At 36.8% G+C, this 24,150-nt stretch overlaps 1 protein-coding gene across 4 annotated transcripts in view; it reads left to right on the forward strand.

Moving 5' to 3' along the window:
* The window catches only part of APP (amyloid beta precursor protein), a 192,423-nt gene that overhangs the window by 103,883 nt on the left and 64,390 nt on the right, over window positions 1-24,150 (forward strand). For all 4 annotated transcript variants that reach the window (XM_069075071.1, XM_069075073.1, XM_069075070.1 and 1 more), the window contains exon 6: window positions 19,266-19,471. In XM_069075071.1, coding sequence (XP_068931172.1) covers window positions 19,266-19,471 — 206 coding nt within the window. The remainder of the gene's footprint in view (window positions 1-19,265; window positions 19,472-24,150) is intronic.

Raw genomic sequence — 24,150 nt, forward strand, 5'->3', positions numbered from 1 at the left:
ACACACACACACACACACACACACACACACACACACACACACACACAAAACCTAGCTGTGTGACTTTGGGCAAGTCACTTAACCCCATTTGCCCTCCAAAAAAAAATGTCACCAGATTGCCATCTGCTCAATCAAATTCCTTGAAAAAGCTATCTATATTCACTGCTCCCAGTTCTTCTCTCATTTATTCTTTTTTAAAATCGTATTTTAGTTTTCCCCAATTACATGTTAAAATAACTTTTTAAAAAAGATTTGAGTTCTCTCCGAGAAGGTAAGCAATCCAATATAGTTTAGATGTGTGCAGTCATTCAATTTTACACTCTTGTTTCTGACTTCATCACTCTGCTGACAATGGTCTCCAAAGTACCAAGGATGTCTTATTACTAAATCTGATTTTTCCTTCTTAGTCCTAATCCTTTGCAACCTATCTGCTACATTTGGTACTATTGACCACCTTCCTAGGCACTTTTTCCTGTCTGGGTTTTTGTAACCTTTCTCTATTCAGGTTTGCCTCTTGACCTCTGCTCTGACCTCTCTCTTTAGTCTCCTTTACTGGGTATTTATCCATATGACACAGACATCCATCCCCAACTAGGCATCCCAATCTCCCAGATTTATCCTATTAGTATTATTCTTTATTATTCATTTTCCCCTCACCATATATATGTACTTTGTTGCTGCACTATTGCAATAAAGTATAACATGATGAAGGCTTGCCCCCAAGGTGATGGCAGTATTGGAGGAGGTACCAGAGTTCACATTTGAACTTCAGACATTGGCTAGCTGTGTGACTTAGTGTAGTGCCAATGCAATATTTACAGCGCCCATGATCACAATAAAGACTGTGACTATTAATATCATAAAATATGCCAGACTCTCCAGATAGAGGACAAAGTTGACGGATTTATTTGGATACCAGAAAACCAGATCCTAAAGCCAGTAAGCTGAAGCACCAAAGATGCTCAGAGTCCACAATCATGCTGAGAGCCATGCTATCCTTTAGCCTTCCCACAAACCAATATGTGATCAATATTTACTTACAAAACCCTCACTCTTTAAGTGCCTCTTTCTCCAACTGTCTCACTCTTTACCAGCTTCTCTGTGGGCTCTGCTTCCCCTCAGCAAATCTCCCACCACAGGCTTCATGTGACTACGTTCAGCCTATCACTCTATATGCCCAACACCTAGACCATAGCAGCCATTTAATAAATTAATTAATAATCAACAAAAATTTATTTAGCATTATGTGCTAGGGATACAAAATGAGGCAAAAGATGGTCCCTGCCCCAAAGGAACTTAAAGTCTAATGGGTGAGACAACATGTAAAAAATATATAGTCAGTTCTCAACTTTTATAGGGATAACATTCCTAGAAAATAGTAAGAAAGTAAAAAATGCAAATACATTAACCCTATAGGAAATAGGTTCTTGCGACCACCAAAAACTCTTAATATTTGGCTAGATACTTTTCTGCATATAATTCTTTATAACAAAACATTAATTCTGATGGTATCCACTTTTCCTAACAGAAACCATGAAATTACCCATAAAATGCAGTACACAAAATAAAATGGGTAATATGCTAAAATTTTTTCTTCATGGTAATTCTCTAGAATTCTGTGACTTTTTGTGCTAACATCTCATTTTGAAAAAAAAAACATTGATTTCATGCAATATTCATTTTTCATAATACATGAAATCTATAGTACCATAAATACTGTACAGCAAATAAAATTCTTAAATCTAAAATATTTTTTAACCTGAATCTTCCATTCCACTGTGTCAGATGGCAGTTGAAGACTTTGTACTGTACGTTATACTGCTGTAAACCTCTCTACCGTGGATACTCTCTGAAAACCAAAAAAGAGTTTGCTATTGTCAGAATATGTAGAGATTGGCATGATTTTGACATTGCCTTAAAGCCCAAAGGATTTGTTCTACCCTTTGGGGAATGATTGCAACAATAAACTTGAATTTAAAGACAAACAGTGAATATATGTAAGGAATGTCTGGAGAGCTCTTTACAAACTTGAGGGTATATTGTGCCTCTCTTTTTTCTCTGTAACTCATAGCTGTGAGTATGCTCAGTTTGCCGATGGGAGAGTGAAAGTGAGGATACTAATAAAAATCACATGAATGCTTGAAGTCATAAAAGTGAAATCGTTAATGTTGAGAATTGACTGTATATACAAGACAAGCTATATACTGGATAAATAGGAAACAGTAGAGAGGGTGGGCACTGGAATTAAGATGGGTTGGGAAAAACTTCCTATAAAAGATGAGATTTTTAGTTGCGACTTAAAGAAAGCTGGAGAAGTTGGTGAATTTGAGGAGGGAGAGCATTCCGGGCATGGGGGACTTTGGGGGAGCAGGCAGAGAAAACGCTCAGCACAGAGATGGAATGTGTTGTTCATGGAATGGTCAGGAGGCCAAGGTCACTGGATTAAAGAGTACATGGCAGGAAGTAAGGTATAAGAAGAATGCCAAACAGAAGATTTTTTATTTGCTCCTGAAGGCAATAGGAAGCCACTGGAATTTGAATGAGGTGGTGAGATATGTGAAATAGTCACACCTGCACTCTAGGAAAATCACTTTGATGGCTGACTGGAGGATGGATTGGAGTGGGAAGAGCTTTAAGACAAGCAGAGCCATCAGAAAGCTATTGCAGTGTCCAGGCATGAGGTGATGAGGGCTTGCACTAGAGTAGTGGCAATGTCAGAAGAGAGAAAGGGTATTTTCAAGAGAAGTTACAAGGGTAACATTGACAGGCCTGGGAAAGAGTTGGATATCGAGGGGTGAGGGGTAGTGAGAAGTCAAGCATTACTCCAGAGTTGTGAGCCTGAGGGACTAGGAGATTGGTGTATTCCTCTACAATATCTGTAATAGGGAAAGTAGGAAAAGGAGGAGGATTTAGAAGGAAAAATAATGAGTTTAGTTTGGGGCAAGTCAGGATTAAGATGTCTACTGAACATCCAGTTAAATGAATGTTGAAGTTTCAGCTCTATGTTGCTCATTTAAATTCAGCTGGGAATTGATTGTAACTCTTGCTTTTCCTTTTAAATTTATGCCTGGTTCATCTTTCCATGTTTGCCCAGTTTAGAAAAACAATTGATCAGTATGAGCCAGTAAAAGTTAAATAAGAAGACATATCCTTCTAACATTATTTTTATAGCCATATTAGATTGGTAGATTTGGGAAATACTGCCTTTTATTTTTTTTTTATTTTTTGCTTTTTGGAGGGCAGTTGGGGTTAAGCCACTTGCCCAAGGTCACATGGCTAGTAAGTGTTAAGTGTCTGAGGCTGGATTTGAAGTCAGGTCCTCCGGACTTCAGGGCCGGTGGTCTCTATTCACTGCACCACCTAGCTGCCCCAGAAATACCACTTTTTAAAAATAATCTCAACTTGGCAATTAACAAAGTCTCTCATGGACAATAGAATAGCCGAGCAGTTGACTTTGTAGTCAGTTAGATAATTTAATCACAAGAATGTTGATTAATGAATTGTTCAAGTTAAAAATGGTGTTACCACCACTTTCTGTTTTTAGTGACCTAGATAATTGGAATGTTATGTGCTCCACTGGTAAATAGGCCAGTGTAGCTGGATCACAAAGAGAGGGGATGCTTATAAAAATTATAAATAACGTGAAATTGGAGGGTAGTTGTAATATGGTGGGTGACAGAATTCAAAAACATCTTAACAGGCTAAATAAGATATTTAGTAGAGACAAATAAAAGACTCATACTTAAGTTACCAAAAAAAAAAAAAAACCAGTGACACCCCTCTCCAACCTGCTTCTCTCAGCAGATGGCCTCTTTATCAATTACTGAGAAAATAGATGCTATCTATTATGAGTACTCCCATCTCTCAAGCCACACCTCAAAAACCCTCTACTTTTTGACCTGCCCCTTCCTCCTTTATTTTGTTTTTGTTTTTTTATTTTCAGTTCATAATCCTGTGTCTCCTTTTCCTGCTCTCAGCCATTGAGAAAGCAAGAAAAGCAAAGCCCTATATAAATATATAAAAAACAAATTCCCACATTAGCCATGTCCAAATAAAATAATAAAGAGAAGAAAATAGCTTTAATTTGCACTCTGCATCTGTCAGCTCTCTATTTTGAAGTTGAGAGCATTTTTCATCATGAATCCTTTGGAATTGTGGTTTTGCTACTGTATTTTAAACTCTGAAGAAGATTCCCCTGAAAATCTCACTCCTACAGTAACCCTGTGGACTCCTTCCTCATCCCTGGAGGGGGATGATAATAAGAAGAGCTACCTCCACCAACTGCCATCCTCAGATTTCATGCCTCCTCCCTTTCTTTGGGTCTGGTAGCACTCTGGTCAGTGCAGAATGAAGTGAATTAGACTCACAGTTGGCTGCTTCTCATTTCTATTCGCTTACTCCCCTTTATGTTCTTCCTTCTGTGTCAGACAGCTGGATTGCTTAGTGGATTGAATTCATATGTTGGAATCGGGAAGACGAATTCAGATCCTGATTTCAGACATTCAGCTGTGTGATCAGGGCAGGTCTCTTTACCTCTCTGGGCCTGCCTCATCCATAAAATGGAAATAATAATACCATCAACATCCAAGGTTGTTGTGAGAACCAAATGAGACAGTGTTATGAAAAGTACTTTGCAAATCTTAAAGTTCTATAATTATTATCTTCTTTACCAGGGTAGCACTTTTCCTCATGTCCTTCAGAGCCTCTATCTTTTGAGAGCCTTCCCATTAAGTATTTGCACATAATTTCACTCTTATGTTCTCCCTTTTTCCCACCCTCCTTCCTTTCAACTGTTTTCTTTCCCAAACCCATGGCCTCATCTCCCCTAACCTTTAAAAAATAAAACCAATCTTCAGTCAATCCATTTATCTACTTTCTAAATATTATGCTATCTCTTTATTCTATTATACTGTCATTTTCTTCCCATTCTTCTCAGTACTTGCAATTTGTCTTCCTAATCTATCACTCACATGAAACTCTAAAATCATCAGTGATCTCTTAATTCTTAATCCTTTAACTTGGGAGCCACTATCGGAAAAGTCAGGCCCATGAAAGAAGGGCTGCAATAAATGACAAGATTCTGACTGAGGGCCATGAAGACAAGTATAGAGAGAGAGTGGTCACCACGGGTGATTCGGTGCCCTTGAAGTAAAACCTTGTTCTCCCTATCCTATTTACAATTTGGTTTAACTCCTCATTTTTACAGTTTTTTCTCAAACACATCCTTATTGATAACTTTGCTGTTCGTATTCTCTATTGATGGATTTTTATCTGTTTCCCAACCCTACAGTCATGGGTTTCCCCCTAAAGCTCTCTCTTGGATTTCTTCTCTTTCTCTTCCTTCTCCTTTTTCCCCTTTCCTTCTTCCCCCCTCACATTTTATCTTGCCATCCTCCGTGATTTTATTTACCCTGTATGATGGACATTACTCCCAAATGTGTGTGTATGTACCCCAATACATATGCCTAACCCTAGTCTTATATTTCTGGTTATCTTTATCTGATAGTACCAGGAGCATCTAAAATTTACCATGTCAAAAATGGAACTGATTTTCTCTTCTCTCCCTCCACTTCCTCTCCCATTTCTTCCATTTGTGTTGTGAATTCCACTACACATTTAATCTTTGCCTCTTGGCTAGGTTTGGGGGGAAGATAATGAGTTGCATTTTGTTTAAAACAGTAATGGGACATCCATAAGAAGATATACAGGAGGCATTTGGTGATTCAGGACTGGAGTTCAGATATGAGATATAAAGGTGAGTGTGTATATGTATATGCTATCTGTCTTAAGATCATTAATAAACCTATAAGAACTGGTGATATTATTACAAAGAAGAGGACAAAACTATAACAAATACATATCTTTTAAAGTCTATGATTTTGGCTGTAAAAAGGAGAAGATCTATAAAAGGATCATAGTTAAAGGGTCAAGCAAAGATTTTTTTAAGGATGGAAGAATCTGGGCATATTTGTAGGTAGCAGAAGAAGAGTCAGGGCTTCTTGTTGAAGATTAGCAAGAAGGAAGAAATGGTTGGTGGGACAAATTCTGGTAGGGGACAGGGAAGGATTGGCTTGAAAAGGAAAAGGATCACCTCTTCCTTAGATATGAGTAAAGGAGAACAAGATGGGTGAAGGTGTTTTCTGAGTTGTGGAAAAAGGTATGTACTCAGAATGGATGGCTTCCGTTTCTTTGTTGAAGTAGGAAGTAAAGTCGCCTTCTAGGAGTGGGATGATCAAAAACCTGATGAAGTAAGAGAGAGTTTGGAACAGCTGCTAAGAAGACGAGGATAGAGTCAGTCAAAGAAGAATAAGAAAGATGGTCGTAACAGCCTGAGGTGGAACAGGAATAGGAATAAAATGTGGTGAAACAAGGGAGCAAGGGATCCAAAGTGAACGCCAGTGTGTGCTTGAACTACAGGGTCAAGATTGTGAAGATAGGAGAGTGAGGCTGGAAACAGAAGAGATGGGGCATACTCATGAAGTGGGAGAATAGGATCCACAATGACTGTTGTAATGCAGTAATGACTAGCATTTAGTTATATTGTATTTTAAGGTTTCCAAATTGCTGTGCATATTTTTACCAATTTGATCTTCATGGCAGCTCTGACATGGATACTGTTATCCCTGTTTTACACATAAGCTTGCTGAGGCATAGAACAGTTAATGGGTTGCCTAGAAAGTCTAAAATGAAATTTGAACTTGGGTCATCTTGACTCCAAGTTCCACACATAATCTGTTGCCATAAAAAGAAGCTAAATTTGGATTTAAGACAACATTCCAAAGGATAAATGATGAAACACTTCTCTAAAATGGGTAGAAAAGGACTATATATATGAGTGTTGCATATACTGTCGTGTGGTCAGTTTGTTATTTGATTTTATTCAATGATATTTCTGTTTTTCTTGAGTGTTCTGTGTAGAGTCATATATATCAGAAAATATAAATTGTGCAAAAAACAAAAGGTATCAGTGCAACTTTAATAGTGGGCTTAGGAGCAATAAGGCAGAAGGAGAGACAAGATATAGATAGATGAAGTGAACTCAAAAGGATAAATTATTGGAGAATTATAACATCCAGAATTTGGAAATGGTGTTGAGGAACAAAAAGCAGATTGACTCTTCCTGTTAGACCATTGTGTCGGGGCATGAAAAAAGGAGAAACACACACTGTCAAGGGTAGCCAGTCGTTCTTTGTCTTCTGGAAACAGTCAAATTTCTATGAATGATAGTAGGTGGAATATGAGATGAAGATAGGGTCATAGGGAATTTGTTAATAATAGATTAGGGGTAGAATGAAACAAAAAGAGAAAATGAAGATAGGCCTCAGAATGGTATGCTAAGGTGTATAGGAGTAAATGGAGGAGCGGTAGTGGGGAAATTGGGTGTAGGCCAGGATGTGGAATAGAAGGAAACAATTTAGCTCTTTCTCAAAATTAAACAACCTGATTACTGAACAAGAGAGAGAGATGGATGACATGATATTATTATGACATATTGCATATATATAAAATAAATTTTAAATAAGCTTTTATTGGTGACTTAGCATTGTATAAGCTTACTTTTCCCCAGTATTCCTCCCCTTGCCCATTGAGAACCATCTGTTAGGTTGTGTTTTTTGGGGTTTTTTGTTTTGTTTTGTTTTGTTTTTAAGAAAAAAAAGAGGAAAAAATCAACACAACCAATAAATAGAAAAAGACCAAAAAACATATGCAATGTGTAATACTTTGGATCTCTTACTTATACAGAAGGGAGTGGTTTGGGGTTGTCATCTCATATCTCTTCATTAAAGTCATACTTGATCTTTATAATTTTACTACAATGATTTTTGTTTTCTTAAGTGTAAGTTCTCTTTATTTAACATAATTATAGTAATTATGTAAATAAATAGTAATTATTTGCTATATAGTAATAGTATATTTGCCAAGGCAATATAACAGCACCGACAGTGACTATGAATATGCCGGCATAGTCCTGAATTGCAAAATATAACAGACTCTCTTTATAGAAGATAGAAGAAAAACACTTATTTAGACACCAGAAAACCGAATCCATCATAGCAACAAAGAAGTTAGTTATCACTGCAGGGAGCAACACCATCCCAAAGCCTTCCCACAGACTCAAAAAACTAGCTGCCTGATTGCCTGTATCCTCTCTCTCCCCCAGGTCTAACTGCTCTGACTCCCAGCTTCCCCTCAGTTCTGCTCCACCTTTCTTATTTATATATAAGGGCAGGGAAGATCTTCAAATTACCATTACCATTACTGGAGCTCTGCTTACTTTGGCATCAATTCACATAGATCTCTTCATGCTTCTTTGTGTTCACATTCATAATAAACTTCACATTAATATTACATCATATTTAGTGGCGGCCAGGTAGCACAGCGAGTAAGAGCACTGGCTCCAGTGTCTGGATGACCTGGGGATCAAATCCGGGCTCAGATACTTAGCACCACACCCAGAAATAACTGGCCGTGTAACCTTGAGCAAGTTACTTAACCCCGATTGCTTTAAATATATATATATATATATATATATATATATATTACATCATATTCGTGTTCAATAAAAATTTGTCTAGCTATTTCTCAGTCAATGAGTATCTGCTTTGTTTCCAATTCTTTTCTATCAAAGAAAACACTATTATAAATATATTTTGGTTTATATGGGTATTTTCTTATCAATGACTTCCTTGGGGTATAAGTCCAATAATGGAGTCTCTGGTTCAAAAAGTGTAGTCACTTTACTGACAAAATTCCAAATTACTTTCCAAAATGATTGTATCATTTCAGAGCTCAGCCAACATTAATTAATATGCCTCTAACAATGAATATTGACATTTTTGCCATTTTGCAGGTGTGAGGTAAAACATCACAGGGTTTCAGGATTGTTTTGATTTTCATTTCTTATTATTCATCACTTAAGGCATTCTTTCATTTGGTTGTAAATACTTTTTGTTTGTTATTCTTTTTTGTTTTTTTTTATATTTTATATTATATCACTATATAGTATCCCAAGTATATCTCCTCTTATCCTCCCCCTGCCAAAGAGGGGGACATATGATAAATAGTATATTTTTTTAGAATAATTTTTTTAAAAGTCAGCACAACTGATCTGTGCAATGAAAAAAAGCTGAAAAAATAGGCATTGTGTATCAACTGTTGGACCTCCCATCTCCATGAAGAGGTGGTTCAGCAATAACTTTTCATATCTTTTCATCTGAGGACCTATTATAATTTTATTACATTTACTTTTGATTTTTTTTGTGGGGTGTCATTCTTTCAATTTACATTGTTGTAATTACTGTGTATAATGTTTTCTTCACTCTGCTTCAGTTCCTATAAATCCATGATTGTCTGTACTTATCACATACATCATTTCCTACAACATAGTAATTCAGTTACATTCACGTGTCACAATTTGTTCAGCCATTTGCCAATTTATGGGTATCTACTTTGCCTCCAAGTCTTACCTATTACAAAAAGTATTGCTATAAATATTTTTAGTATATGGGGTCTTTCTTATTATCAATGGTTTCCTTCTGGTATAAGCTCCATAAAGGAGTCTCTGGGTTCAAAGAATATGGACATTTTAGTCACTTTCTTTGTATATTTTCAAATGACTCCAAAATAGTTATATCATTTCACAGGTCCACCATAGGTATACCTGTCTTTCTACATTCCTTCCGATATTGACTGTTGCTGTATTTTGCCATTTTTGCCAATTTGCAGGGTGTAAGATCTCATTACTCTTATTAGAGCTTTGGATGAATATTTTTATGTGCTTATGAGTATTTCGGAGTTCTTTTGATTACTTTTCATATCTTTTGCTCATTATTTTTGGGGGAAAGTCTTATCAGTAGTGAGTGTGTATTTATACACAGAGAGTTCATTTTATTTATTTTGGATATCAAACCCTTATCAGAGAAATTTGATGCACATTTTTTCACATTTGACTACTTCTCTTCCTATCCTAAATGCTTTAAGTTGTCTGTGCAGAAGCTTTCAGTTTCAAGTAATTAAACTTACCTCTTTGTTCTTTTTTAATTGCCCTTCTCTCTTGTTTGGTTAAGAATACATCTCTTATTCATAGCTGTGATTGGTATATCCATTGTTTCTCATATAATTTTTTAATAGAATTATCTTTAATATTAAGATAACATCTATTTAGACTGTATCGTGGAGTGTGATATAAGATGCTGCTAGATTGCATTCCAGTTTTCTCCGTTTTTAATCAGATATGGAGCTTTTCTGGTAGTTTGTTTTCTATTTTAGCAAAAACTCAATTATTTATGTTGTTTCTAATTCTCCCTAGTCTAGTCTATTCCAGTGGAATATCTCTCTTTTTTAACAAATAATGGATGGGGGTTTTTTTGTTTTGTTTTTTGCTTTTTGGAAGAGCAATTGGGGTTAAGTGACTTGCCCCAGGTCACATGGCTATTAAGTGGTAAGTGTCTGAGGTTGAATTTGAACTCAGGTCCTTCTGACTCCAGGGCTGGTGCTCTCTATTCACTGCACCACCTAGCTACCCCTAACAGATGGTTTTGATAACTATTCTGTCTTCATTTCTTCTCATCATTTCCCTTGATATTCCAGATCTTTTTTTTTCCCAAATGAATTATTTTTTATTATTTTATCAAGTTTTGTAGGATATTCTCTTGGTAATTTGATGGATGTTATAGTAAAAGTATAAATTAATTTCGGTAGTATTGTCATTTTTATGATATTGTATAAGTAGCCACGAGCACTGAATATTCCTCTAGCTATTAAGTTGGTCTTTTATTTTTCTAAGGAGTGCTTTGTAATTGAATTTATGAAAGTCTTTTTTTTTTTTGCTTTGGGAAATAGATCACCAGACATTTTATGCATTTTGTAATTATTTGGAATGGAATTTCCCTTATTCCTTCTTGTGTTTTGTTATTATAATGTAGTTATTATCCATAAAATGACCAGGAAAAGAAAATGGAAAACCACTCCAGTATCTCTGCCAAGAAAATTTGAAAATGGAGTCATGAAAAGTTGGACACAAACAAAACAAAAATTATCTTCTGAAATAGTTCCTTTACTTACTCCCTGGAGTTTTCCAAGTAAAGTATCATATCAGCAAACAGGGATCTCCTCTTTTCCTATCTTAATTCCTTTAAGTCCTTTCTCTTGTCTTATTGCTGTTGTTTCCAGAACTGTATCAAATAATAGTGGAAGATTGATGTCCTTGATTTACTCCCATATTTATTAGAAAAGTTTTTTTCTGTATCCCCATTGCATATGATGCTTGTTTTTGGTTTTAGATAAATATTTTTATGATATTTTAAAAAGTCCCTCTATACCTCTATTTTGTAGAGTTTTTAGCATTAAAATTTGTGCTTGGTCAGAGGTTTTTTCTGCATCTATTGATTTGATTATGTGGTTTTGGAAGTTTTAATTTATAATATGATGAATTATATCTATTTGCTTGCATCCTTTGTATAAATCCTATTTGATTATAATGAATGATTTCTTCGATAAACACTACAGTTTGTTTTGCTGGATTTTATTTAAAAATCATTGAATTGATATTCACTAATGATATCAGCCTATAGTTTTCTTTCACATTTTATTTTGACTGGTTTAGATATTAGGACTATATTTGTCTTGTAGAAAGATTCTGGTAGAATTTTTTCCTAATTTTTGAGAATAATTTGTGAAATATTTATACTAACTCTTCTTTAAAAGTTTGATAGAATTCTCCTGTGACTCTTATTAGGTCCAAGAGTTTTTTCTTTGATATTCCCTTTACAGCTAGTTCTGTTTCCTTTTCTGAGTTTGGAATATTTAAAATCTCTATCTGGTCTTCTGATACTTTGGGTATTTTACATTTTTAAAGGTATTCCTTTTTTCTTTTTTGTTCTTGGTTTTGTTAGCATATAATTGCACAATATGTACTCCACTCCTGATCTCTGGGCCTGTAAAAGAGCCCTCTAGTATTACTAGTTTCCTAAGACTGTAGACCTCATATGTCTTCTGTCATCAGTCATTTTATAGAAATAGGTACTTCTTCTTCCAACACATATCACAGGCTCCATCATGGCAGCTAGCCTTAGTTGACCTTAGTTGAAATCCACCCTTAGACATTTTCTAGATGTGTAAGTCATTTAACCTTTTTATACCCCAGTTTCTTCATTAGTAAAAATGGGGATAGTAATAGCAACTGCCTCCCAGGATTGTGAGGATCAAATGTGGTAATATTTATATAGAACTTAACACAGAGTCTGAAACATAGTAGGTGCTTAATAGCTCTCTCACCCAGCCCCACATGCCACAATAGATCATCTTCTTGAATTATTGAGGCTGAAAATATCTTTGAGTTGCTGGTTTTCTTATGTGAGCCTTTCTCAATCTAGCTAGGTTGGTCCTTAGAGCATACAATCTAATTCTGTATCCATATTCACTCTGTCTATCTTGGTAGGATTTGCGGCACCTATTTTCTTGGGAGGGGGTGAGTTTTCAATGCATTATATCAAGTCAAGTCAACAAACAATAAGTGCCTGCTATGTGCCAGCCACTGTACCTGTGCCAGGTACACTGTAGGAATGCAAAGAAAGGTCATTTTTTTCCTTCTATTTTCTTCTATTTCGCAGCAAACTAATAGGAAAAAAGGATATCTTCTCATACTTCTTCCTTTAGAGTGATATTGGAGCAGGCAACTGATGCTTGCTTAATAATTGAAAATTATTTTAAATGAATCTTAGATTTCTAAAGTAGATCACTGATTTTTCTCCCCATTTTAATCTCTGAACACCCCCAAACATCTTAGCCATTATATGCTTTAATTTTCAGTCATTAATAGTGCCTCACAGAATCTGAGTTAAAATAGAGACCATATAGGTTATTATATAAAATACTAGCTCAAAGAACATTCCCTCTCCTTTCTCAATGATCTTACTGCTTGACTCACAGTCTTACTCTCTACCCCAGTTCTTGCCTTTAAGTTCATGACCTATTGCTTTTAGTAAGAGTACTTCAGAATTCACATATTAACTCAAATATCCTAACTTCCTACTTCTTCAGACTACTCAGCTCCTTAGTTCCTCTTCCACTCCATGTCAGGTGGAGTATATACCTTTATATAGGGTATAAGCACACTTCTATCTACCCTGCTTGTACCCACAAGTGTTTCACTTTAAGCTCTGAAATGCTTTTATTTGATCATAAAAAATTTCCTATTATTCCATCTATCCTTTTGCCTTATTTCTCCTAAGCTTAAAATTTGTACTTACCGTTTTCTCTCACCCACTGTCACTGGTATATTGATTAACATTTTAAAAATGTTTAACACTGCAGAGCCAAGCACTCATCCCTGTAATATTCCACTAGAAACCTGCCACATTTGACACTTAACTATTAACAAATTTAGCCATCTAATCAATTCTGAATCCATCTATTTGTTTTATTGCCTAACTTTTATCTGTTCACCTTTTCCACAAGAATAGTATGAGATGCTTTATCAAAGCTTTGCTGAAACCTATGTAAAGTATATCCGTAGAATCCCTTTCCTCTACTATGTTAGTATCCCTGTCAGAAAAGGAATTGAACTTAGAGTCTAACATGACATGTTCTTGATGAAGTAATGATGACTTTCAGTAATTCCTGCATCTCTTTCTAGATATTCGTCAGCCATCTCTATAATGATCCTTTGGAGAATTTTCCCAGGACTATCATGTTCACTGGTTTATAGGCTCAATTTTCTGCCCTTTTTTGAAAACTGTGATAGTTAACACTTTTTCTGTCTTATGGTGCCTCTAACATTCTTCATTATCCTTCATATCATTAATAGCTCTCACTTCTTTCGGGGTTCTGGGTTGTAGCTCATTTGAGCCAGGAGAATTAAATTGATCAAGATCATCTTAGCTATTGCTTTGGGTATAAATTCCCAATAGTAGTTTTTATCCTGTCATTTCTAGTATAAAAGGCACTATCTTTTGTAATAAAATAAAGTCAGAATGAGGGCGATCTGTTTTTTCTCTATAGCCAGATATTATACCATCCATCTGAAGCAAAGGTGCTATCCCTTCTTGGATCTGCGTTTCTGTGCCTATGTAACTAAGAAAGCCCTTTTTGCAATCCTTAGCTTCCTTTAACAGTCATAGCTCATTCTGAGCCAAGGACATTTCCTATGGACTTCTACAGCAGATTGCCCTCACCTCTCTAATCTTCCATCTTTCCCTGTCTCCTGCTTCCTCCCTGACTGCAGACAGTCTCCCTATCCTTAAAAAACAAAAACCCTGCAGATAGCACCATCCTCTTAAGCTGTTAGCTTGTATCTCTTCCCTTTCCCAAGCTACTTGAAAAAAAGATGTCTACTTGTCTCTGCTTCTTCTCTTCTCATTCTTAATGCTCTCCATTATGGTTCCTGATCCCACCATCCAAATGAAACTGCTGTTTCCAAAGTTACCAATGATTCGTGATTGCTACATTTGATTTTCAGAATACTCCTCCTTTCTGAACTTTCTGCAGTAATCACACGGTTGACTCTTCTCTTCTCTGTGACTTTGTACTTCTCGCTCTTCTCTCTTGGTTCTCCTCTTAGCCATCTGACTGTTCCTTCTCAGTCCACTGTCAATATTGTATTCCTTAATGCTGCCCTGGGCTCCAAAGGCTGTATTTTGAACCTTTTCTTAATTCTCCATGCTCTCACACTCAGTGAAATCATCATCTCCCATGGATTCAGTTGCTGTTGCTATACAGATGATTCCCAGATCTAAACATCCTGCTCTCTTCTTTCTTCTGAGCTCCATTTCCATATTACCAACTGGCTTTTGTATGTCTTAAATTAGTTGTCTCATAGGCATCTCAAACTCAACATGTCCATAAGAGAATTCATTGTCATCCTCTTCAGACACTTTCTTCTCCTGAGCTTCTTTTTTACTGCTAAGACTACCACCATTCTTTCAGTCACATAGACTCAAACCTTGGTGTAATTCTAATCAACTTTTACTCATCCCACCTGTCCAGTCTGTTGCTAAATCTTGTCATTCTTACCTTTCCAAAAGCTCCCCTATAGGTGACCTTTCTTTTCACTTACACAATACTATCCTAGTTCAGGCTCTTATCACTTCTCCTATAGAATATAGAATAGATTGCATTCTCTTCCTCATTGTTCTTCTTACCTCAAATTTCTTCCTACTCCAGTTAATCCACCACAGCTACCAAACTGATTTGCTTAAAGCACATTTCTTATGAATTTATACTCCCCTACTCAGTAAACTGCAATTGTTCCCTAATACTTCCAGGAGTGAATATAAAAACTGTTTGACTTATATTTCACAATTTGTCCCTAACCTACCTTTCCAGACGTCTTACACATATTCCACATCACATACTCTGCCAGACTATCTTTGTTCCTCCTGTTCTACCCACTCCATTTCCTCAGCCTTGCCACCTTCTCAAATGAGAATTTGCTTTTATAGCTCACTGAAAGAAAAGTTCGAAGGAATTTGCTAAGAACTCCTTTTCCTCTCCTCTGAATCTCTCATCACTAAGATGTCTTCCCCCAGGAAGCTAGGTGGCACAGTGAATAGAGCTCTGGCCCTGGAGTCAGGAGGACCTGAGTTCAAATACAATCTCCAACATTTAACACTTACTAGCTGTGTGACCTTGGGCAAGTCACATAACCCCAAATTGCCCTGCCTTCCCCCCTCCAAAAAGCAAAAAAAGAAGGAAGAAGTCTCCCACTGTCTTCTTCACTCTTGTCTCACTTGAAGAGGTGGCCATTTTTGCCAAGGTTGACCCCTCCTCAGGCACTTGACCTCATTCTATACCATATCCTTTAGCAGACTGCCCCTATATTATCCCTACTCTCTCACTATTACTGACTCCTTTCCTTCTGCCTGTAAGACTATATTGATCCATCTGTCTCTGCTAATTATCATCCTAAAGCTCTCCTCCCTTTAATGTCAACTCCTTGAGAAAGCCAGCCACACTTGTTGACTCCACTACTCTCAATCTCTTCTGAACTCTCAGCAGTCTGACTTACCACCTCATCATTCAACCAAAACTGCTTTCTCCACAATTGCTACTTGATTTCCAAATTTATTAATTTCCAAATTTAATGGCCTTTTCTCACTCTTCATCTTTCTTGACCTCTCCACAGCCTTTAACACTCTTAATTAACCTCTTCTCTCTGATAAAGAGTATTTCTCTTTTTTTTTTTTGTGATATTATTCTATCCTTATTCTTCTCCTACCAACTTGAACAATCCTTCTCAGTCTCTGTTGCTGGATATTCATCCAGGTCACACTCCATTACCATATATACTCTCAGAAGTTCTGTCCTTTTCTTTTCTCATTATACCATTTCATTTGGTTATTTCATCAGCTCCCATGGCTGAGTTATCAATTACATGCTGATGATTCTCAGTTTTACTTATCTAGCCCTAACTTCCAGTCACACGTGTCTAACTGACTTTTGGATATCTTGAATTGAATGTCCTGTGAACATATTAAACTCAACCTGTCCAACATTGAACTCATTAGATCTCACTTCAAACCTTCCTCTCTTAAGAACTTCTCTGTTGCTAGCAAAGGAACCACTATCCTCACATCTACTTAGGCCCCCAGCCTAGCTACCTTTGTTGACTTCTCACTCTATCTCACCCTGCCCCCCATCTTATCTTTTGCCAAGTCTTATTAATTCTTCCTTTACAATAACTCCCTTACATGCCTCTTTCTCTCCTCCAACACAGCTGGCCACCCTTGTGTGGGCCCTCTTCCCCTTAAGCCCAGACTATTACAAAGGTCTTCTGTTTGCTCTCCCTGCCTCAAGTCTTTGCCCACTCCAGTCCACCCTCCACTCAGTTGCTCAGGTGGTTTTCTGAAAAGCAGGTTTGACCGTGTTACCCTTCTGCTCATACACTCTAGTGGCTCCTTATCACCTCTTAGATCAAATGTGAAATCCTCCTTTGGCCTTTTCAAACACTTCACAACCTTGCCCCTTCCTTCCTTTCTAGTCTTCATATGCTTTCTCATCTTTACGTTCTGGTTTCCTTCAAGACCCAGTTCAAATCTCACTTTGTATAAGAAGCTTTTCCTAGTCCCCTTGAATGCTTGTGCCTTCACTCTGAGATTACCTCCAATTTACCCTGCATATTTTTTATATATTTCTTTGCATGTTTTCCCTCTTATGAGAATGTGGGTTCCTTGAGGGTAGGAACCAGTTGTACCCCTAGTGCCTGTAATAGCTTGTTGACTCTCTAGCCCATAGGATCTCAAAGTGGGCAATACTACCCCTGGGGGGACATTGAAACAATCCAGAAGCAGGTAATAGCCTTGGGTGCAATCAGAGTATGTTGAATAAAAATAAGGGGGCAGTGGTAGCATAAGGAAAGAAGAGAAGATAAAATTTTGAAAAACTATTAGTACATGTTTTCATCTGTTGTGCAACAGAGTTAAAGTCATAGTAATTGCCTTATTTTCCATATAAACACACAAAATGCAAGTTATAACCAATCAGTAGCTAAGTCTACCTACAGGTCTTAATAAGCAAGTGTTAGCAGGCAATCGTGTCGCACGTTGTTGAGAAGTCCGACATACATCAGAAGGAATATGTGTGTAAAATGACTTGTTTACAATACAATACTATATGGTTACTTGACATAATATTGCCTCATCAGAATTTCAAAGCAGGAAAAACCCACAAATTTAAAATAAATTATTTAGGGGGTGGCTAGGTGGCGCAGTGAATAGTGCACCGGCCCTAGAGTCAGGAGGACCTGGGTTTGAATATGGCCTCAGACAATTAACACACACACACACACACACACACACACACACAAATTAGCTGTGTGACCTTGGGCAAGTCACTTAACCCCAGTTGCCCTCCAAAAAAATAAAATAAACTATTTACTTTAAGTTGCATTATTTTAAAAAAAAAAAATATATATATATATATATTTGAAATGACAGAAATTGAAAAATACCAGGTTAAAAAAAGTAGATTTTAGAGAGGGGGAACTGAGTAAATTTTTTTTTAAGGGAGCCATAAGCCAAATAAGTTTGGTAACTTTTGCTCTAACCATTTCTGTTCTTGACACACAACACTGCACTTTCTATCTCTGCATGCCTGTAATAGACAATTCTCTTATCCCACCTCTACCTGTTAGAATTCCTGCTTCCATAGGGGTTTCCTCACACTCCACTTTTATTTTTCATGAAGACTTTGCTGATCCCTCTAGCTCCTAGTGCTAACCCTTGTACATGCTTTATATACATTTTGTATCTACCTATATGTGTACATGTTGTCTCCTTCCAGTAGAATGCAGGGTCCTTGAGGGTAAGGATTGTTTGTTTGGCTTTTTTCTTTATATCTTCAATACTTACTAAAATGCTTGTCACAGAGTAAGCACCTAATGAACATGATTTATTTATTTGTTTTGTGAGGCAATCGGGGTTGGTTAAGTAACTTGCCCAGGTCACACAACTAGTAAGTGTCAAGTGTCTGAGAGCAGATTTGAACTCAGGCCCTTCCTTTTTTTTTTTTTTAAGCAATTGGAGTTAAGTAACTTGCTCAAGGTTACATGGCCAGTTATTATTTCTGGGTGTGGTGCTGAGTATCTGAGCCCGGATTTGATCCAGGTCATCCAGACACTGGAGCCGGTGTTCTTACTCGCTGAGCCACCTGGCCGCCCCTAAGCAATTGGGGTTAAGTAACTTGCTCAAGGTTACACGGCCAGGTGTTTCTGGGTGGGTGCTGTCTGAGCCCGGGATTCGATCTCCAGGCGTTCTCAACACTGGAGCCGGTGCTCTTACTTGCTGTGCTACCTGGCCGCCCCGACTCAGGCCCTTCCTACTGACTCCAGGGCCAGTGCTTTATCCACTGCCCCATCTAGCTGCCCCAACTCTTGATATATTCACAGCCAAACTTCATCTAATTCAACCTGTTTGTTCTGGAGTTAGAAGGCCTTTCCTCTGGCTCTTTGCACTTTGATGACCTTGAGTAAATCACTTAACCTCTGTGGGTATCTGTAATATGAAAGAATTGAGCTAAATCATCACCAAGTTATCTTCTAGTCTTAGATCAGAGATCCTTTGTTCTCTTCCCCAAATCACAAGTCCAAAGTCTAAATTTTCTATCACATTTTATAGCAGTATCATATGATGTGTAATGATTTGCAATAAAGAGAACATAGTAAACTCTAGCAGTAGATAACCTGTCATACACTTCCTAACTTAGTGAAGACGGGTCCTTTTTTTCTGACAGTTTGCACAGTCAATGAAATGATGCTTTTCTGTTTGCAGTGATGACAAAGTAGTAGAAGTTGCAGAAGAGGAGGAAGTAGTTGATGTAGAAGATGAAGATAACAATGATGACGATGGTGATGGTGATGAAGTAGAGGAAGAAGATGAGGAACAGTATGAAGAGGCGACAGAAAGGACGACCAGTGTGGCCAGTACTAGCACCACCACCACTACCACCACAGAGTCTGTAGAAGAGGTTGTAAGAGGTAACTTCACTTGGGATATTTTTAGCTGCCAAGAAAAATGTGACCTTTACTGTTGTTAAAATGTTCCAAACAGCAAAATAGTCCACATTGTTTTAACACCTAACGCTTTTCTTGAGTTAAATATTATCTAAGCAAAAGAGTTCCTTACTTTTAATGCCTTCTTGTATGTGGGTATGTGTTTATACATGTATATGTATGTATATGTATGTATATGTGTCCATATATGTGTGTGTTTGTGTTTTTAATATATTTTGTAAATATTTACACTTATATACACATGCATGCCTATACAGTATATGTGTGTAGATAGATTATGATCTGGGAAAAAATACATTTGGACTTTTTGGACTCAACAGTTTGAAAAGAACATATCTCGACGAAATATAAAATCCAATAGTACGGCTTCTTTTGCTGACAAAGCTCAATGATTGTTGGATAGCTGCTGGGTTCATAAGTGCACTATGCTGCATATGTGAGAAATATTCTTATCTTTACAATTTGCTTTTAAAGAAGTAATAGATACTTTAAAAATTAATCTTAAAAATTGTTTTTACATGTAATTGGAGGAAAATAAAGTTTGTTTCTTTTATAAATCACTGTTTTAAACATTAAAAAATTTTTTCCTTCCTCTTTCCTCTCAGGTATAATCATAATCATTTTTAATACTATCTACAGTTATTTGATTCGGAATTTCACTTTCTTACTCTTCCTGCTATATTGTCTTGGTAATACATAGGAATGTTGATCACTTATATAGGTTTATGTTGTGTCCTGCAACTTGCTCAAGTTGTTGATTGTTTCAGTTAGGTTTGGGGTTGACAATACAGGGTTTGTTAAATAAACTTTCAAATCATCTGCAAAAAGTGATAGTATTATTTTTTTCTTTATCTACACTCATTCTCGTAATTTCTTTTTCTTTCTTATTTTGAATATCTTTCTTATTCTAAATATGAATGGTGATGATGGAAATAACTGACTTCACTCCTAATCTTAATAAAAAGGCTTCTAACTTGCCCCCATTACAGATACTGCTGGCTCTTGACTTTAGACAGACACTACCAACTAGATGGCTTAGTGGATAGAGCACTTGGCCTGGAGTCAGGAGGATCTGAGTTCAAATTCGACCTCAGACACTTGACTAGCTGCAAAATTCTGGGCAAGTCACTTAACATCTGTTTGCCTTAACCTACTAGGGGAGGAAATAGAAAAACCCCTCCAGTATCTTTGCCACAAAACCCCAGGAGTGGGGAACCTGCAACCTTGACGCTACATGTGACTCTCTAGATTCTCAAGTGTGGCCCCTCAATTAATCTAAACTTCACTGAACAAATCCCCTTAATAAAAGGATTTGTTCTGTGATGTCTGGACTCAGTCAAAGGACCACACCTGAGATTGCAGAGGGCCACATGTGGCCTCGTGACCACAGGTTCCCCACCCCTGCCAGTATTGTCATGCTGTGGTACATGGAGTCACAAAGAATTGGATATAATTGAACAACACATACTTGTTTTAGTAGAACTCAATTGTGAATCCATCTGGCCCTGTTTCTTTTTCTTCTGTTTTTGTTTGGGGGGCTTGGGGTGCATAGGTAGAATTTTGTAGGTCACATAGGTGGAGAGGTGTTCATTTATGGATTGTTCCATTTCTTTTTCTAAGATAAAGTTATTTAAGCATTCTGTTTCCTGTTCTGTGGTCTGGGCAATTTTTATATTTTTCTTAAAAACATTCACCCATTTCATTGGCATATAGTTAAGGAAAATAGCTTCTACATATATCATATCCCCTTAAAAGAATGTAAACAATTTAGCCATGTTTAGTCCTTTATGATTTCTCACTCACTCACTTCCCTTGACTTCTGTTTGTCAGATTTTCTACTTAGCTCTAGGCTTTTCATCAGGAATGCTTAGAAGTCCTCCAATTCATTAAAGGTCCACTTTTTACCCTTTGGAAATGTACTGTTTTCCTGGATATGCTATTCTTGTTTGTAAGCTTAGATCCTTTGCCTTCTAGAATACCATGCTCTAAGTTCTCTACTCCTATATGACAATGCTGCTAAATCTTGTGAGATTCTGACTGTGACTCTTCTGTACTTGAATTCTTTTTTGATGCTTGCAGTTTTTTTTTTTCTTTCACCTAGGACCTCCATATGTGGCTATAATTTTTAAAAAATTCATGACTTTGAGGTAGTCCATCTGTTGATTGTTAAATTCTCCCTCCTTGATTTGTTTTACAGGTCAGTTTTTTTTTCCTGTGAGATATTTCACATTTTCTTCTATTTGGGAAAGGAGGAGAAGGGGATTGTCTTTATTTTATTATTTTTTGATGTCTCATGGGGTCATTAGTTTCCATTTGGCCAAATATAATTTCCAAGGAGTTATTTTCTTCAGTAAGATTGTGTACCCCCTTTTCCAAGCTATTAATTATCTTTTCATATCTTCTCAAGCATATGAAAATCAATTGCACAATAAAGAGAACATATTAACTCTAGTGGTAGATAACCTGAAGCTTCAGAAATTGAGAAAGGTTCCTGTGCTATACTTCCAAACTTAGTAAAGACATAGGTCTATTTTTCTGACATTTTGTATAGTCAATATTTTTTCTCTCTATAGCTCTGATTTAGTTTTTAACTCTTTAACTCTTCTAGAAATTCTTATTAGACTTGTATTCAAGATGCATTTTTCTGTAGGGCTTTGTATTTGTTTTTGAATAGTTTTCTTTTGTGGACTGTAGATATATAGATAATGTGTTTGCACGTGTGTATATATATATGTCTATATGTGTGTATAAATCTATAGATAATATACATATACATGCATACATATATACCTTGCGTGTGTGTATGTGTATAAATCTATAAATAAAAATTTTATGTCTTGAGTTTCCTGGTCATCCTCTTAGCTCTTGATGGTGGCATTTTTTTCATCTGTTCTTCCAGACTACTTCTTGACTTTGGACTTTTTGTTAGTGCCTGGCTCTGTGCATTTCTAAGTTAAAGAGAGCAATTCTGTCCTGAGCTTCAAACATCTTAGATTCTTCTGCTGCTTTCACAGCTCTGTCTGTGGGTCTGCAAGTTTTCAGTGCTTCTAAAGTACTATAATCTGGGGCAAGATCTGTTCACTGTCCTCCTGCTCTGAGCCCTTTAGTTTTCTGTCATAGATTTGGGTCTCTTGACTTGTACTTGTATAGGAGTCTCAGTAGACCCTTCCTCTGGTTGTTTGACTACAGATTTAAACACTAGGTGAAAGTCTAGAACTATGTTTTTGCCATCCTCCTAAGATAAGAGGCACACTTCCCTGTTCCTAGAACTTGTTCCTTACTCAGGCTAAAACCATTCTTATGATCACTCTTGCTCTATAACCTAAAACTGAGAAACAAAGGACAAAGCTTCTAGAGAGTACTTGTTCCTGTACGCAGAACAAATTCAGGGATCCCCTGGGATTTCTTTCTGTCCTTGTGCCCTGTCTTCACCCTTTTTCAGGCCCTCAGTGCCAAAATGCTGTGTACAGTGTGCACTGTTGACCGCCATCCCCAGTGTCTACAGATCTCTCTCTATCTCCTCAAGCCTCCTTAAGCTGGAAAAAAATTACTCCCTGGAGATTTTTCTTAGGTTTTTCAATTAGAATTCTGTCTTGTACATTATTGAGAAGGGACAGTGGAGAACTAAGTTGTCCTGCTTCCTTTCATTGTCATCTTGACTCCCCCCCCCTGTTGCTTGCTTCTGAACTTAACTCCTCTTTAATTACACTGATAGAAGACTGCAATAGCTCCCTAACCTGGAACACCATGCCTGGAATCAGTTCCCTTCCTTATTCTAACCTGGATCAGGACCCAAAACTGAGTAGCTGTATCTTTTTCTGTCACATTGCCCTGATATATGCCTTTAGCCTTTCTTGCCCTGGTACACAGCCTCTTTCTGGGCATTGGAGTGTTCCACATGACTCATTGCTCTTGGTTAGACCCCATTCCCCCAGTCTGAAGACCTTGTTTCACTAAGCTATCTTGGTCTGGAAAAAATGACTCACGTGACTTTTTTGTTGGACTTTCCCATCAGGATTTGGCCTGGTGCATTTTCTGGATCTTTTTGGAGGAGTTTATTATAGTACTTCATACAACTCTTTCATCTGAGCATCATCTCCTACCCACCTATAAAATATTTTTAAGGACCTTTTTTGCATGTGATTTTATTACATTACCTTTAGTAAATTAATTGCTCATTATTTCTGCTTTTCTACATATTTTGACCACAATACATGGTCTTTTTGCAAATATGCTGTGTATAACCAAGCAGTTTGTGAATTCCTTTCTATTTTCTTTCAGTAATCACCAAAGATGTTATCATCTCCAATTCTTCTAAAATTTTATTAATGTTCTTAAATTCTTTACCTTTTTTTAGATTTGCCTAGGTCTGAGAAGGATACTTTGACACCCCTACTATTATTGCTTTCTTATCTATTTCTCCCTTCAGTTAACTTTTCTTTCCATTTAGATTCTATGATATTTGACCCACATATATTAAATATTGATTTATTTATGGTGGCTTTAAGTAAAATATAAATCCCCTGGTTATCTTTTTATCATTTCTATACTTAATGTTACCTCATTTGAAATCATAATTGCTCTCCTTTTTTTTAAATTCATCTAAAAATACAATAAATTTTCAGGATGCAAAACCAAGGTAG

The sequence above is a fragment of the Petaurus breviceps genome, unplaced genomic scaffold (genome assembly GCF_028583685.1).
Source record: "Petaurus breviceps papuanus isolate PSGF00001 unplaced genomic scaffold, PetGlider_PUasm1.0 90897, whole genome shotgun sequence".
Lineage (NCBI taxonomy): Eukaryota > Metazoa > Chordata > Mammalia > Diprotodontia > Petauridae > Petaurus > Petaurus breviceps.